This window comes from Streptopelia decaocto (genome assembly GCF_964273445.1).
Source record: "Streptopelia decaocto genome assembly, chromosome: 11".
Taxonomy (NCBI): Eukaryota; Metazoa; Chordata; class Aves; order Columbiformes; family Columbidae; genus Streptopelia; species Streptopelia decaocto.
In genome coordinates, this window is record NC_138666.1 from 10,933,356 (window position 1) to 10,946,241 (window position 12,886).

The 12,886-nt window shown below is 48.0% G+C and overlaps 1 protein-coding gene and 1 long non-coding RNA gene across 3 annotated transcripts; one reads left to right on the plus strand and one right to left on the minus strand.

The window, feature by feature from the left end:
* The first annotated feature begins 2 nt into the window (after positions 1–2).
* On the plus strand, positions 3–9,389 carry OGFOD1 (2-oxoglutarate and iron dependent oxygenase domain containing 1). 2 transcript variants are annotated; one of them, XM_082062372.1, is made up of 13 exons: positions 3–288; positions 365–510; positions 593–639; positions 1,349–1,449; positions 2,309–2,425; positions 2,820–2,911; positions 4,403–4,531; positions 4,883–4,996; positions 5,392–5,471; positions 5,619–5,899; positions 7,191–7,313; positions 8,165–8,223; positions 8,764–9,389. In XM_082062372.1, exons 1-13 carry the CDS (start codon positions 135–137, stop codon positions 8,923–8,925), a joined length of 1,605 nt encoding a protein of 534 aa, XP_081918498.1. In that variant the 5' UTR covers positions 3–134; the 3' UTR covers positions 8,926–9,389. The 2 variants fall into 2 exon arrangements, with proteins under 2 accessions (XP_081918498.1, XP_081918499.1); XM_082062373.1 differs by lacking the exons at positions 3–288; positions 365–510; positions 593–639; positions 1,349–1,449 and adding an exon at positions 1,649–1,802.
* Positions 2,873–8,867, minus strand: LOC309444504. Its single transcript, XR_014185059.1, has 3 exons — positions 8,749–8,867; positions 6,766–6,883; positions 2,873–2,983 (listed from the first exon to the last, which is right to left on the minus strand). It is a non-coding gene; the product is annotated as an uncharacterized lncRNA (long non-coding RNA).
* Positions 9,390–12,886: the final 3,497 nt, after the last annotated feature.

Below are 12,886 nucleotides of genomic sequence, written 5' to 3' on the forward strand. Positions count from 1 at the left end.
CGGCCGCGCTCCGCCTTTCCCCCAACCCCTCATTGGCCAGCGGACCACGGCTCCGCCCCCCACTCGCGATCCGATTGGCCCACGCGGCGGCGCAGTGGCCGCCGGGAGCTGTAGTCCGGCCGGGCTTTTCAGCCATGGGCGCCAAGCGGCGCGGAGCCGCGGCGGCGCCGCTGGGGAAGAAGCGCGGGAAGCGGGAGGCGCGCACCGAGCTGTGCGGCGCCCTCAGGGACGCGGCGCTGCGGGAGCGGGCGGCGGCGGCCTGGGCCCGCGGGGAGCCGCTGCGCCACGGTACCTACCGACCCCCGCGCCGGCCCGCGCGGCGGCGCGACCGCTCCTTCCCTCACCGGCGTCGTTTCCCTTGCAGAGGCGGCGGCGGTGGAACCGGCCCCGTTCCTGCACGGCATCATCCCGCGCTTCCTGGCGGGCCCGGCCTTCGCGGAGGGGCTGAGTGACGAGCTGCTGGGCCTCGGGTTCCGTGGACGGCGCAACGACCTCCTGTCTCTGCGGCAGGTGGGCCCCGGGCCGGGCGGGCGGCGCTGAGCCGGGCCCGCCGCCCTGACCCCCGTCCCTTCTTCTCTTGCATGGGCCGCAGTCCCAGGATCTGGCGGGAAGGCCGGAGCCCCACGTCGCCGCCCTGAGGTAAAGCGCCGGGTGTGCCCGCTCGGGTAGAATCATCCGGTCTGGGACGGGGTGGGACCCACAGGGATCACCGAGTCCAACTCCTATCCCTGCATAGGACATCCCAGAATTCACATTATATGGCAGAGGACGTTGTCCAGTCTCTTCTTGAACGCTACCGGGCTTAGGGCCGTGGCACCTCCCTGGGGAGCCTGTTCCAGTGGGTGAAGAACCTTTTCCTCATGTCCAACCTCAGCCTCCCCTGGCACATCTTCCTGACACTCCCTCGGGTCCTGGCTGCCAGGAGAAGCCCTGGCTGGGTCCCCCAGGAAGGCAGTGGGCTGCAGGGTGGGCCCAGCCACCCTCTGCCATGGTGGTCTGGCCAGAAACCAGCCTTGAAGAGCCGAATCTATGTAGATCGCGGCCCTGAAGTCAGTTACCGGTTTTCCACTGAGCTGTGTGGTGTGATTCAGGCCTCGTGTACCCATCACTTCTGAACTGCTTAGCTGTCCCCTTACAACTGATTTCACACTCGCTGTTGGTTGTTGTCAGTGACAATGTGAGCACTGGGCTGTTTTCCTGGCCAGTTCTTTGTGGTTCTACTCTGTCACCAGCAGCAACAGCACCTTTAACTGTTTAAAGAGTTGGAAGGGAGATGATAAATTAGTGTAGGCTATAGTGATATGCTTTATGACACAAAAGGGCACTTACCTTGTGCTTGTCTTCCCAGACATGCTCTGTGTGACGAATTCCGAGCGTGGCTTTCTGCTGTGACCCAGATTGAGCTGGAGCCAACTATTGACATCTCCTGTGCTAAATATGAATATACTGGTCAGTCTATAAGCGATCCTTTCCCTAAAAGTTCTGTGGGTGTGTAGGAAACAAAATCTCTACAGAATACCTAATTACACAATCCACCCCAACTCCTCTCTAGTTCCAGAGCATCCCGGAAGCTATCAGCAGCAAATCAAAGTTTCTGAAAACGAAGTCACAACTATGGAAAAACTGTTGCTGTAGTCACGCTGCTGATAGCTTTAACTGGGCCCGATGCTGTTGCAAGCCCATGGCTTTTCGGAGATGTTCAGCCCGTGTTTGTGTACCTGCTCCCATGCAAAAGGGTGACATGTTCAGCTTCCAAATGCCACAGCTGAGTTTGTGAAGTCTGATGCTAAAACATCACCTTGGTGAGTCCAGTTTACAACTGTGCTTACCCTTTTAGTCATGAAAAGTCACTGTAGGAAAGGGAAAATTTTTACTGCTGTCAGCTCTGCTTTTTGAAAGTCTTTTGTGCAATTAAGTGTTGGTCCAGTTTTTTGTTCCCAGGGCTCCCACTCCCCTCTATTCTAGCAGCAAACCTACTCAAAGAGCAGTTCTGTATTTAAAAGAGCTTGGATCATTATTTAAGTCAGGATTCTCTGTCCACTGCCCAGTGACTGCCACAGAGGAGTGGATGATGAGTTATAACTGCCCATGCCTTCAGAGCTGGCTAATTCGCCGATAGTGCAGCAATCCCACAGAAATTAATCTTGCAGATCTTGGGCTGGCGATGCTGACAGGTGAAAATGCAGTTCTTGGGACTGGGCATGTTTTTTCTTGTATTCTTGCAAGGACAAAGCTGGGAGGCAGCCACCGGAATGAATCATGTGCGTACTGAAAAGGTGCTACTGCAGCAAAACGTGTGTAATTGCAGATGTCTTGCTGTGCCACGATGATGAGCTGGAAGGTCGGAGAATCGCTTTCATCCTGTACCTTGTCCCACCCTGGGAGAAAAGCGACGGGGGAACGCTGGACCTGTATAGCACAGACGGTAAGAGCTCGGAGCTCAGCTTGAGGCGGCTGAAAAAGGTGAACTTTATACAACCCTTGCAGCAACTCTCTCCTCAGACTGTACGAGGGAGATGAAGAGTTTCTCCTTAATCCGAGAAGCTGACCTATAGGTAAAATTCGCACCTTAGAGATGGTCTGTAGCAGTCAGTCAGTGCTAATGGGCAACAAGTGATGTTTTGTGCTCAGAACTCTAAAGTGATGAGGATAACTCCCCACCCCAGCAGCAGAAGTCCACTGATTCCTCTTCGAGCCCTTGCTCTGAGCTCCACCCCTGATACCCAGGTGTCGTGCCAGTCGCAATGTCATGAAGTCAGAAGGAGTTCTAGTGAGTTCCAGTTCATACCTTAACCAGAATACATTTTCTTCCTCCTCAGAACACTTTCAGCCACAGCAAATTGTCAAGTCATTAGTGCCTTCGTGGAACACGCTGGTTTTCTTTGAAGTGTCTCCAGTCTCTTTCCACCAGGCAAGGAGCTGTCTCTTGTTCATTTTCTGATTCTCATTGTTGTGGTTATTCCCTCTTTGTGTTGTTACAGTCCTGGTGGGGAGGGAGAAGGGAAAGGGAGATGTGTGAGTAGAGTGGATACTTGTGCCAAGTGCTGTGTGTTAAAGGCAGGACATCAAGGACTTTAAGGAGGACAAGAACTGACAAAGCCAACTTTAAACTGTCAGTCATCATCCTGGGGGAAGAAAAATTTCCATTTCTACTTTGCACTGCTATCGTGGCAAGCCATTGCTGTGGATTTGGCTGTGGTGACAAGAGAGATTTCTTGTTTGTTCGCTTGTTTTAAACAAGCTCACATTTTTCATGCAGATGCCATGACTTTGCTCCAGAATTGCTCCTCAGCGCACCCACTGAATCATTTCTTTGACCCTCTCATCAGTAATTACCATTAGAGTACTACGTAGTCAGACCAATACAGAGCCTTCACAGCACATGCCAACCTTAAAGCCCTCTCAGGCATCAGGCAAAGGGCATTTAGTCAGTACTTCCTAACAGATCTTCAGGTTTTGGCCTTCACGATGTACATTTCTTGAGGAGATGGCAAAGAAAGCTGTGGGTGTTTGCTGAGCAGAGTGAGTCCATGAGCTTCTGATGCCAGGCAGCTTTGTGGTTTCCATTTCCAAGAGATTTAGAATTCAGTAGCCATTCCAAATAGCCAACACCTCTAAGTCATGCAAGAAAAGGGCCACTATGGATCTGTAACAATCAGTAGGAGCCAAAACCTTTCCAGAACAGACTGTTTTCTCCTCCTGTTCTATGAGTTTTTTCTAAAAAATAAACTAAAAGGTTTTTATGTGCTATTCAGAAATTCACAAGAGTTTGTGGCTTGCAAACAGTCAGAAAGGAATGTCTCTTTCTTCACACTGCTATTACAATACAGCACCCTAGAACATTAAATTGTTCAATTTAGCTGTGCTTAGCCTGATAGGTGGGTAGACAAAGAGCCAAAGGCATCAGGCAAATGCCCTTCATGATGGCTTATATTACAGCACTTTTAAAAAAGTAAAAGACAAAAAAGTAAACCAGTATTGTCTCCTGCAGCTCACAGATGCTCGGTGTTTTCTGAGTTTCCAGATTAAGCTGTGACAGGTCATTTTTACATCCTGGGGTAGCTGGTTCCTCAATACAATAAACAGTAGAAAAATAAAATTCAATTACTTTTAATAAGAGAGTGACTCAAAGCTCTCAGAGAGAGGCAGTGAATTCTGCTGGGAGCTTGGAGGAAAAGCTTGGACTGGGATTCTGGAAACCTGCAATGGATTTGTGCATCAAGTTTGCCTTGAGCCGAGAATAATCCAGCCTGGTCCAGCCCTTGTCAGACCTCTCTGTGTATGCAGTAGGCTCCCCAGAGTCAGGTCCATTTCCTATAATGAGTTTACACAGTGCCTGTTACAGCTGCTCCTTAAATGGTTTGTAGTCTGAACAGTGACGTGATGCTCAATGTTGTTCCAGGTGTCAGAAATTCTGTCCAAGGAGAAATGCCGCCTGTCAGTGAGCGGCTGGTTTCACGGCCCGTCAATAGTCAGACCCATGCGCCACATTGAAGCTCCCTTGCCCAGGACCCCACACATCCCCTACGATGTGAGTAACAAGCCTACATCTGCTGAGCTGCATTTCTGTTTCTTTTGTGTCCCTGGAATACCTGTTATAGGATGCACTGATGCTTGGGTATGCTTTGTTCCTTAATTTATCCCTTTCTCGTTTTTGTTTCCTGTCCCTAAAGTTGTAGCTGGTTTTTTTGTTGCTTATCTTTCTTGACTCTATACATTCTGCATATCTACAATAGCACGGAGAATGCACCAAATACTCATGGTGCAATTAAAAAAAAAAAAAAAAAAAAGGATTGGAGTGTGTGTGGGGAGGAATCCAGCCCTATGGCCATGTGGAAGAGGGGGAATCCTTGTTATTTTTGCAAATTGATTTCCCTTCCAGCATGAAATCTTGTATGAGTGGATCAATCTAGTTTATTTGGACATGGACTCCCAAGCTCAAATCCAGGAGGAATTTGAGGAGCGATCAGAAATTCTCCTGAAGGATTTTCTTAAGGTGAGCCCAGTGGTTCAATCTGAGATGTTCTGCCAGAACAGGTCACAGGGCTGGTGGGTACCACACATGATGCAGGTTGGGAAAGGCCTTGGTTCTACAGCTGTCTACTCAAACACCTTCTAGTTTCCTTCCCTCAAGGGGAATGGAGCAGATCACCTCCAGAGGACCCTTCCAACCTCAACCATTTTGTGACAGTGCAGATGGGTCCCCTCTGCCTGCCAGTACACTGCTGCACAGGGACTCCTCAAAAAAATCACAACATTTGCTTCAGCATTCTTGTTTCCTGCAGGAAACAAAGCAGAAGGGTGGAAGCATGTAATCCATCCTGCTTCTAGCACACCAAGGGAAGCCTGGGAGTAAAATGTTAAAGTTTCTGCACTATTTTTCTCTCCTAGAAAGAGAAATACCAACTACTCTGTGAAGCTTTGGAGAGCAAAGACATCCAGTGGAGCAGCCGGGGCCCTGCCAATAAAAGGTGGGGACTGACGGTGCACTGCACTCATTGATCAGCCAAGCAGGAGCTGCCACGAGGCTGCACTGCTTGATGCTGCCCCCGTGGACATGGTCCTTGTTGGCTTTCCAACAAGGAGATATTTCTGTTGATACCTCTGCTGTGTTTCAGACTCTATGAGACAGCGGAGGAAGACAGCCTCCCCGATGTCCTGAAGAAATTCCTGCAGTTCTTACGCTCTGAGGCCTTGTTTTTACTGCTTTCCAATTTCACTGGCCTAAAGCTGCACTTCCTGGCTCCCTCTGATGAGGACGAAGATGCTGAGGAAGGAAGAGCAGCAGACACCGCCAGGCACAGCAGTCCCAAACAGGCAGAGGCTGAACAACACACTGACAGCAATCCCCATCAGCCAGACAACATCCCTGGAGCACAAGACAGCGAGATGCAGAACAGTAAGTCCAGCAGCAGCATCATGAAAGGACTTGAGCAGAATCCTGATGTTAAGGATGTTGGGAGCAGACTTCCCAATGATTTTTACGGAACTAGGATCTCATTTGTACTGCAGTCAGGACAAGGCACCAGCACAAACATGGGACTTGAAGCATGTCAGGCTGGGTGTCCAAAATAAGTGACCATTCTAAAAGAAATTGGAATAAAACAATTACTAACTTGAAGATACTGTTTTGAACAGAGTTAAGTCTTAAGGGTGAGACTTCTGTAGGAGTTAAGGCATGGGTGAGGAGGGGATTGTTAATTAATTGTGCAATAATCTTTTGCCGATAATTACACCCTTGCTTCATATAAAGCAGATTCTTGTACGAGAGCAAATCAAAAGGATGTGAACAGATCAGAAGTAAGGATCATTAGAATGAGAAAACAAATACCTAAAACTAAGATTTAACTTTTCAGAAAATGCTGCCAGCCTAAATAACCACTTAGTTGTCAGCAACAGGGTATCATTGCTATAAAATATTAATTTTTGATTCATGGATTGTGGCTGTTTATTTAAAACAATGCCTTTGAAGTTTAAGGGTAGAATTTTTGAAAATGCTCACCTTGTACTGAGTCAGGCAAGTTAACGGACACTGGAATAAAAGGTAATGAAAAACAAAGGCCTACTGAAAATCCCACCAGAAGTCTTACCTGGTACAAAGGCTTTGTTTTTCTGATTTCCACAGCCAGTGATTTTGCCCCTTTTATCTATGTTCCCACCATGTGATTTTAAATTCACAAGAGGAGGGCATAGTTTGGGGCTGCACGGATTGAAAACTGAGCTAGAGCCAGGAGAAAAGAAAGGTTTCCCCAAATTCTGGCGTACCTCTTGGGATGGCATGTGAAGAGTGAGTTCAGAGCAATATCCTTATCCCTGAAGCATTTGGTAGTTGCAGTGTACTTCAGAGCAGATAGGTTGCTGGCTCTTGAGGTTTGGAGCGCTACTGTAAATCCGGGGAGGACAAAACAAAAAACAAAGAACTGGGTAAACCAAAGCGCTTCACAGCTTGGACCTGTCAAAGAGCAAATCTTGGCCACACTCCTCCACAATGTTAAAAGGACGTAACTTAGAGCCACCTCTAGAAAAGAACTTAACATGAGATCAATGGTTTTACTTTGTCTTCCTGTTACACTTTGCTGGGGCGGGGAAGGATGGCTCCATGAGCCCTTGTCCCTTACATGCCTTGAACTCAGCAGGTGGCAGCTGTTGTGCAGCTTCATTGTTTTTCTGGCTTGTTTGCTCCCTCCCAGGCTCGGGTACCCCACTGTGTGCAGGGGAGCTGAGGCGCTGGACCCACGGGCACTACACACTAGTCCATGACACTCAGGCAACAGAATTTGCTCTCGACCTGCTCTTCTACTGTGGCTGTGAGGGTAAGCAGACAAAATACAGACATGTCAGACTCTCCTTACAAAGTCTGCATAAAGGAAGGACTTCTGAATTCTCAGCAGTGCTGCAATTGCGAAAATTTCCCTGCTTTTTCCTACAAAGAATGGCTCTATAGACTTCATTCTAGTCCCAGCTTCTGCATAAGCCCTGATTTCAGTAGCACTTAGACAAAAATTAGGAATTGTGGCCTTGAGATCAGCTCTGACCTTTTCTGGCAGGATCCAGGCAATACTGCTGGGGCAGAGAGAAGATCTGGGAGACACATACTCCCACTGTGCAGTGGGTCTGGGCATGGCGGAGGGTCTGGTGGCCAGAATACCCACTAAAAGTGTTCCCTTTTGCCCCTTTTCTCATCTAAATTATCCCCGCGCCTCCAATTCACGATGCCCAGGGGTTTCAAAAGTTACTTTATGCATGTCTGGGCATTTTAGGTTGATTGCTAGTTAGATAGTGGTGAAAACAAAAATCTAAATAAACCTAAGCATTTTGGACCAGCTGAGCCCAGCATGCACAGCCGAAACCACCTGGCACATGCTGGTAATTATACTGAAAGCCTTTTGCATATCTGCTAAGGCAAAACTGCTTTACACATGAGGACCAGAGAGCCAAAAACCTTAAACGGCCTGTCTGTGGTAAGAGGCAAATCTACATTTGCTTCAAGTTGATTCCAATTTGGGAAAAAAAAAAAAAAATAAAGATTGGCGGGAGGTAAACTGGAGATCATCCTGTATCCAGTAGCTGTGGGGAGTGGGGTGGAAAAAAGGCATCTCCAGGAAGGCTGCGTGGAGCCTGGACAGTGTTGGCCTTTCTAAGAATCTTTCTTTTCTGTTTTAAGGCTGGGATCCAGAATATGGTGGTTTTACTTCCTACATCGCTAAAGGTGAAGATGAAGAGGTAAGGACCTCCGTTGCCAGCTGCAAATTAGATAAAATTGTTTAGGGTAGAGAGACATAATTACACTTTGTCCTTACACTGACATAATCCCGAGGGTGCTCAGTATTGCACAGGAGCCTTCCTGCTTCAATTACTGTCCCTGGGCGTAGCTTTGGCATCAAGGGATGAGCATTCACTGTAACAGTTATGGCGCAGCTCTGATGGTGCCTGGTACCACCAGCACCATTTGGGAAGCCTTGGAGGGGCACAAGGCTGTCACAGAGGTGATGTTTTTCCAGGGTAGTGCTGATTACTGGGTCACATTTGGTATCCATACCAGTGACAGTGCTGAGTAGCCACTCTAGTAAGTCCAGAACCCCTTGCTGTCTAGTAATGGCTTCAGGTTGAGGGGTATGAAAATGAAAATAGTGACCTAGCTTGTTTTCTAACATCAGACCTTTGTTCTGAGTAGCTTTTGACATTTTTTTTGTTTCTTCCTAGAAATTATATCAAAGCCATTTTTATGAAACTCATTTACTCCCTTACTTTCATTCCTTCTAGCTGCTGACAGTGAATCCAGAGGAGAACTGCTTGGCCTTAGTTTATAGAGACAAAGAAACCATGAAGTTTGTGAAATACATCAATCATCGTAGCTTGGCACACCTGAAAAAGCATCCAAACAGAACAGGGTTTTGGGATTTTTCCTTTGTCTACTATGAGTGATGGCACAGAGTGTGACCATTGTCACAGAAAATAGTAGGGGTGGGTGGGAAGTGGGGGGCAGGCTTCTCCCCAGGCCAGACAAACTTCATCAACATTGTGTACGAGCTGTATCCGGCTGAGTGGAGTTCAGGTGACTTTTTTATTACTTGTACAAATGGAAATTCAGTCTCCTCCCAAATCCTTTGTTACAGGCACTCTCGGCTGCTTTTAATGCTATGTGGAGGGGGTCATCACCACAGAACTGTCAGCTTTCCAGCTGCTCACATGGAAGTAGCATGGTGGGATGTGTTTTTTAACTTATCAGGGTGAAAATTACTATTAAATATTGCCTGAAGAAATGGGTCAGTTAAATGCTTCAAAGTCTGGTTGAGCGAGTTTTGTTACAAAACACCCAAGACATTTTCTGGGGCTTAACTGTGTTTGCTGTTTTGTAGAGTCAGAAATAAATGAGCTGCCATGGGAAATATGAGGTTTTTCCAGCTGCACAGCTCTGTGGAGTTGGGAAGGAAGGCAGTGAGGCTGTAAAGCTGCTGGTGTTGAGAAGGACCTGGCACCATAACAAGGAGCAGGACTTTATTATGCTAAATGCTGGGCAGACAGACCCAGATGCAGGCCTTTCTCCAAAGAATTTACAAGCTAAATAGACGAGAGAAGAGACCTGCTCCTGTGTCCTTCTTTGCCTGCCTGGGTACATGATTGGGTCTGTGATTCAGCTGTGAAAGGGCTGTCCCTCCAGCCTTGGAACGGGCAGTGGGCTGGTAGCAGGATGGCAGTAACTCACCTCTCCTGGCTTCTTGTCTGCAGGCAGGAGCGTCCTGGGGTCTGCTGGGCTCTAACATGGCTTCTGTCACTGGAGATCAGCTCAGATCTTCCCGGGTAGCAGATCTCCAGCTCCTGTGGTAAACAGCACAAGGAAGGTGGTGCAATACCTTCCCCCTGCACACACTTCCAGTGCTGCATGTTCATGGCAAGCAGGACTGTGCCAGGCAGAGGTGTCCAGCCCACCAAGAGGTGTTGGTCGCTTTGGGAGGAAGCTGCCCTGCAGAACACCTGGCCGCAGGCTTGGCCCTGGCCTGCACCTGCTTGCCTGAACCTTTTTTCTTTGACAATGCAGAGACATAGGTTTACTTTTAGCTCATCCAAGCCAGACAGTGCCAGCCATGGGCTTGCAGGGAGCTGCGGAGAGTGTGTGCACATTATTCCTCGTGCCTCGCCTGGGTTGGGAGATGGTGGCTTTGGGTTAGTCTGCTGTCTCTCCAGTCCCAGGTCAGTTCCTGAAGCCCAGCACAGTGGTGCAAGGCCCCAACTGGCAGCAGGGGAGCAGTAAGCTCAAAGCAAGGCTAGCTGCATGGGCACAAGTGCTCTGCACCCCTCAGCGCAGCTGCAGGATGTCCTCCAGGCACAACTTCATGAAGATACAGGAGAAACAACCTTCAGCTGTGATCCCAGCACACCAGGTTTGTAAAAGGAACCACTGAAGCATTAAGCTGCTGCCATTGCTTCTAAAAATGAAAGGTGTCTTGGCCCCCACTGGTGCCAGAGCAAGAGGCAACCACAGCCGCTGAGCAAGTGGTGTACTGGGCTGTGCAGTGACCATGTCAGCTCAGTCCTGGACCAGGAGCAGTTGCTGTGTTCCAGCTGTTCCCTCTTGTGCTTCTGGGCAGGGAGAACAGCTGGAACGTGGTTGATCCAAGCTCCTCCTGTGAGATCTACAGCATCTTGTCTGCATTCTAACTTGTCTCCCTAAGCTGACTTCTCCATGTGCTGCCAAGACTTTCTTGCTCAGTTTTAATCCTTCTTTGCTACTATTTTGTGCTACTTAGAAAGACAAGGGGATGACACTAGAAATAAATCCTGAAGTGAGGACAGGACTCTGAGTCATCAGTTTCTGAGGCATTCTGCTGCCTTTCTGGGAAGCAGCTGTTCTTGGTGAAAAACAAGTTCTCATTCTGAGCCGCTCCAGTACAAAAACACAAGCAACAGAAGTTTTAAAGAGGGGAAAAAAAAAAAGGCAAAATTGTTTGGGCTATTTCTAACAAAGATACCACAGCTATTCACACTACACTCAGCAAGGCAAAGTGGGGAGTAAAATAATTAACAAAACGAAGTTACTTATTCTACTGCATCACCAACCAAAGAGTGTGCTTGGTAGATCTTGGAACAGCGTCCCAGAAGACTGGGGAGAAGCAGGGCTCCCTGCAGCTTGCTGGTTTTTAATAACAACTAACACACTAGAGGGCGTACCAGCCTCTGCTTGAGCGAGCCGTATCTGTCTGATCACACACGGAACCACCCTTCTGCCTCCGGTGATTGACATGAAGTAATTCAAGAAGCCAAATTTGCAGTTAGCATTCCAAGATTTAAATATCAACACGTCTCTGCTCTCCCATCCACCCTGTTTGGTCCCAAAAGCCAAAGGCAGCCCCAAGCATGGCTGCTACCGTGGGTACAGGGGAAAGACTGCGCTCACTGATATTTCAAATGACGTGAGCTACATGGGAGAGAGGGACATGTTTCCTTTCAGATTGTACAGATAATGTGAGTCCTCTCTATAGGTGCTCCTGGTGGACACGAATCTACATTTACAATTAGGTGCGGCTGCTTGCAAAAGTACTCTGATCATTATGGAAAGGAATATTAATATATCACAGTATCACAGTATGTTTGGGATTGGAAGGGACCTCAAAAGATCTAGTCCAATCGGAGATATATATTAATACATACCCACAAATGAGTAAGCAGGACAATATAGAAAAATAAAATTGAAATACAGTCGGGAACAGTAAGTGAATGGAGTTGTGGAACGTGAGCAGCAGAGAACAGGAACTGTACCAGGTAAGATGGCCTCATGCAGATGATGATCAGCTCGGCTGTACAAGGATGCACGTTTCCCACCAGCTGACTGCACCTCCAACGCCTGGCATTTGATCCAGGGTACCGGCAGCTTCCAGTTACTGAAGTGCTGAGTTGTCCAAGTACTTCACAATACATTTTTCTGCATTTGGTGGTTAGTTATTTGCAAAGCAGCTGAAAATAGGAACAGTTCAATACGGAGCAAGATAAAAGCTTAGTTATAGACCAGATTAAAGGTATGGTTTTGGCATTCATAAATATGCAAAGTAGTTCTGACACCAGGTATTCAATGAATTAGTATTAATAAAGATCAGCAGCAATCCATGGGACTTTGAGAAATGGGCTAAAATCAGATAACCTGTTGTCAAGTGTCAGTTCCAATTGTTTTTAGGTTGTTTTGTTTTGTTTTTTTTTAACTCCAAACTAGAACTTGAATTAGGACACTGAAAATCACTGTTGCATAGACCTCCCTTCCGCAGGCGCTGATCCAAGCACAGTACTTCTTCAGCGTGCGTCCCAGGCAGCAAAGGGCCCATATGAGGGAGGCTCCAGCCCAAACGGAGGTTCGGGCAGGCACTGAAGTGCCCCAGGTAGGGAGGACCATAGTTGAGACCCGACCCCAAGTTCGTGTACCAAGGTGTGGTGCCATCTAAGCAGCCTTGCCCATGCATTTTTAGCAACACAGCTCTACTAGTCTGGTTTCATCAGAGGTTACTCCATAGTTGACCAGCAGCTTAACCTGCTGTGACCAGTTCCCGTCCTGTACCCGAAAATGGGATCACTGGACTTTAGTCCTGGGCTGAATCATAACAGCAGGGACTGTTTGTCACCGATCTGCTGGTGCAGGTTCAGCTTACGTCAGCCAGCTGCTGCGCACCAGCCAAGGGCTGCTTTATTTCAACAGGCAATTGCAAACCTGGTATCACTTCAGATTACCGGATGTGGATTTTACATTTGGCAATGGTAAAAGTTGTTCTTACAGGAAAATAAATGACACGTCTGTTGTCAGAAATGTAGCCAGAGGAAGTCAGCATTACCAGAGGTCTGGACTGTGACTGAAGGACTGACCTCACTGCCAAGAACAGAACTGGGACTGGAAGTACCTGGT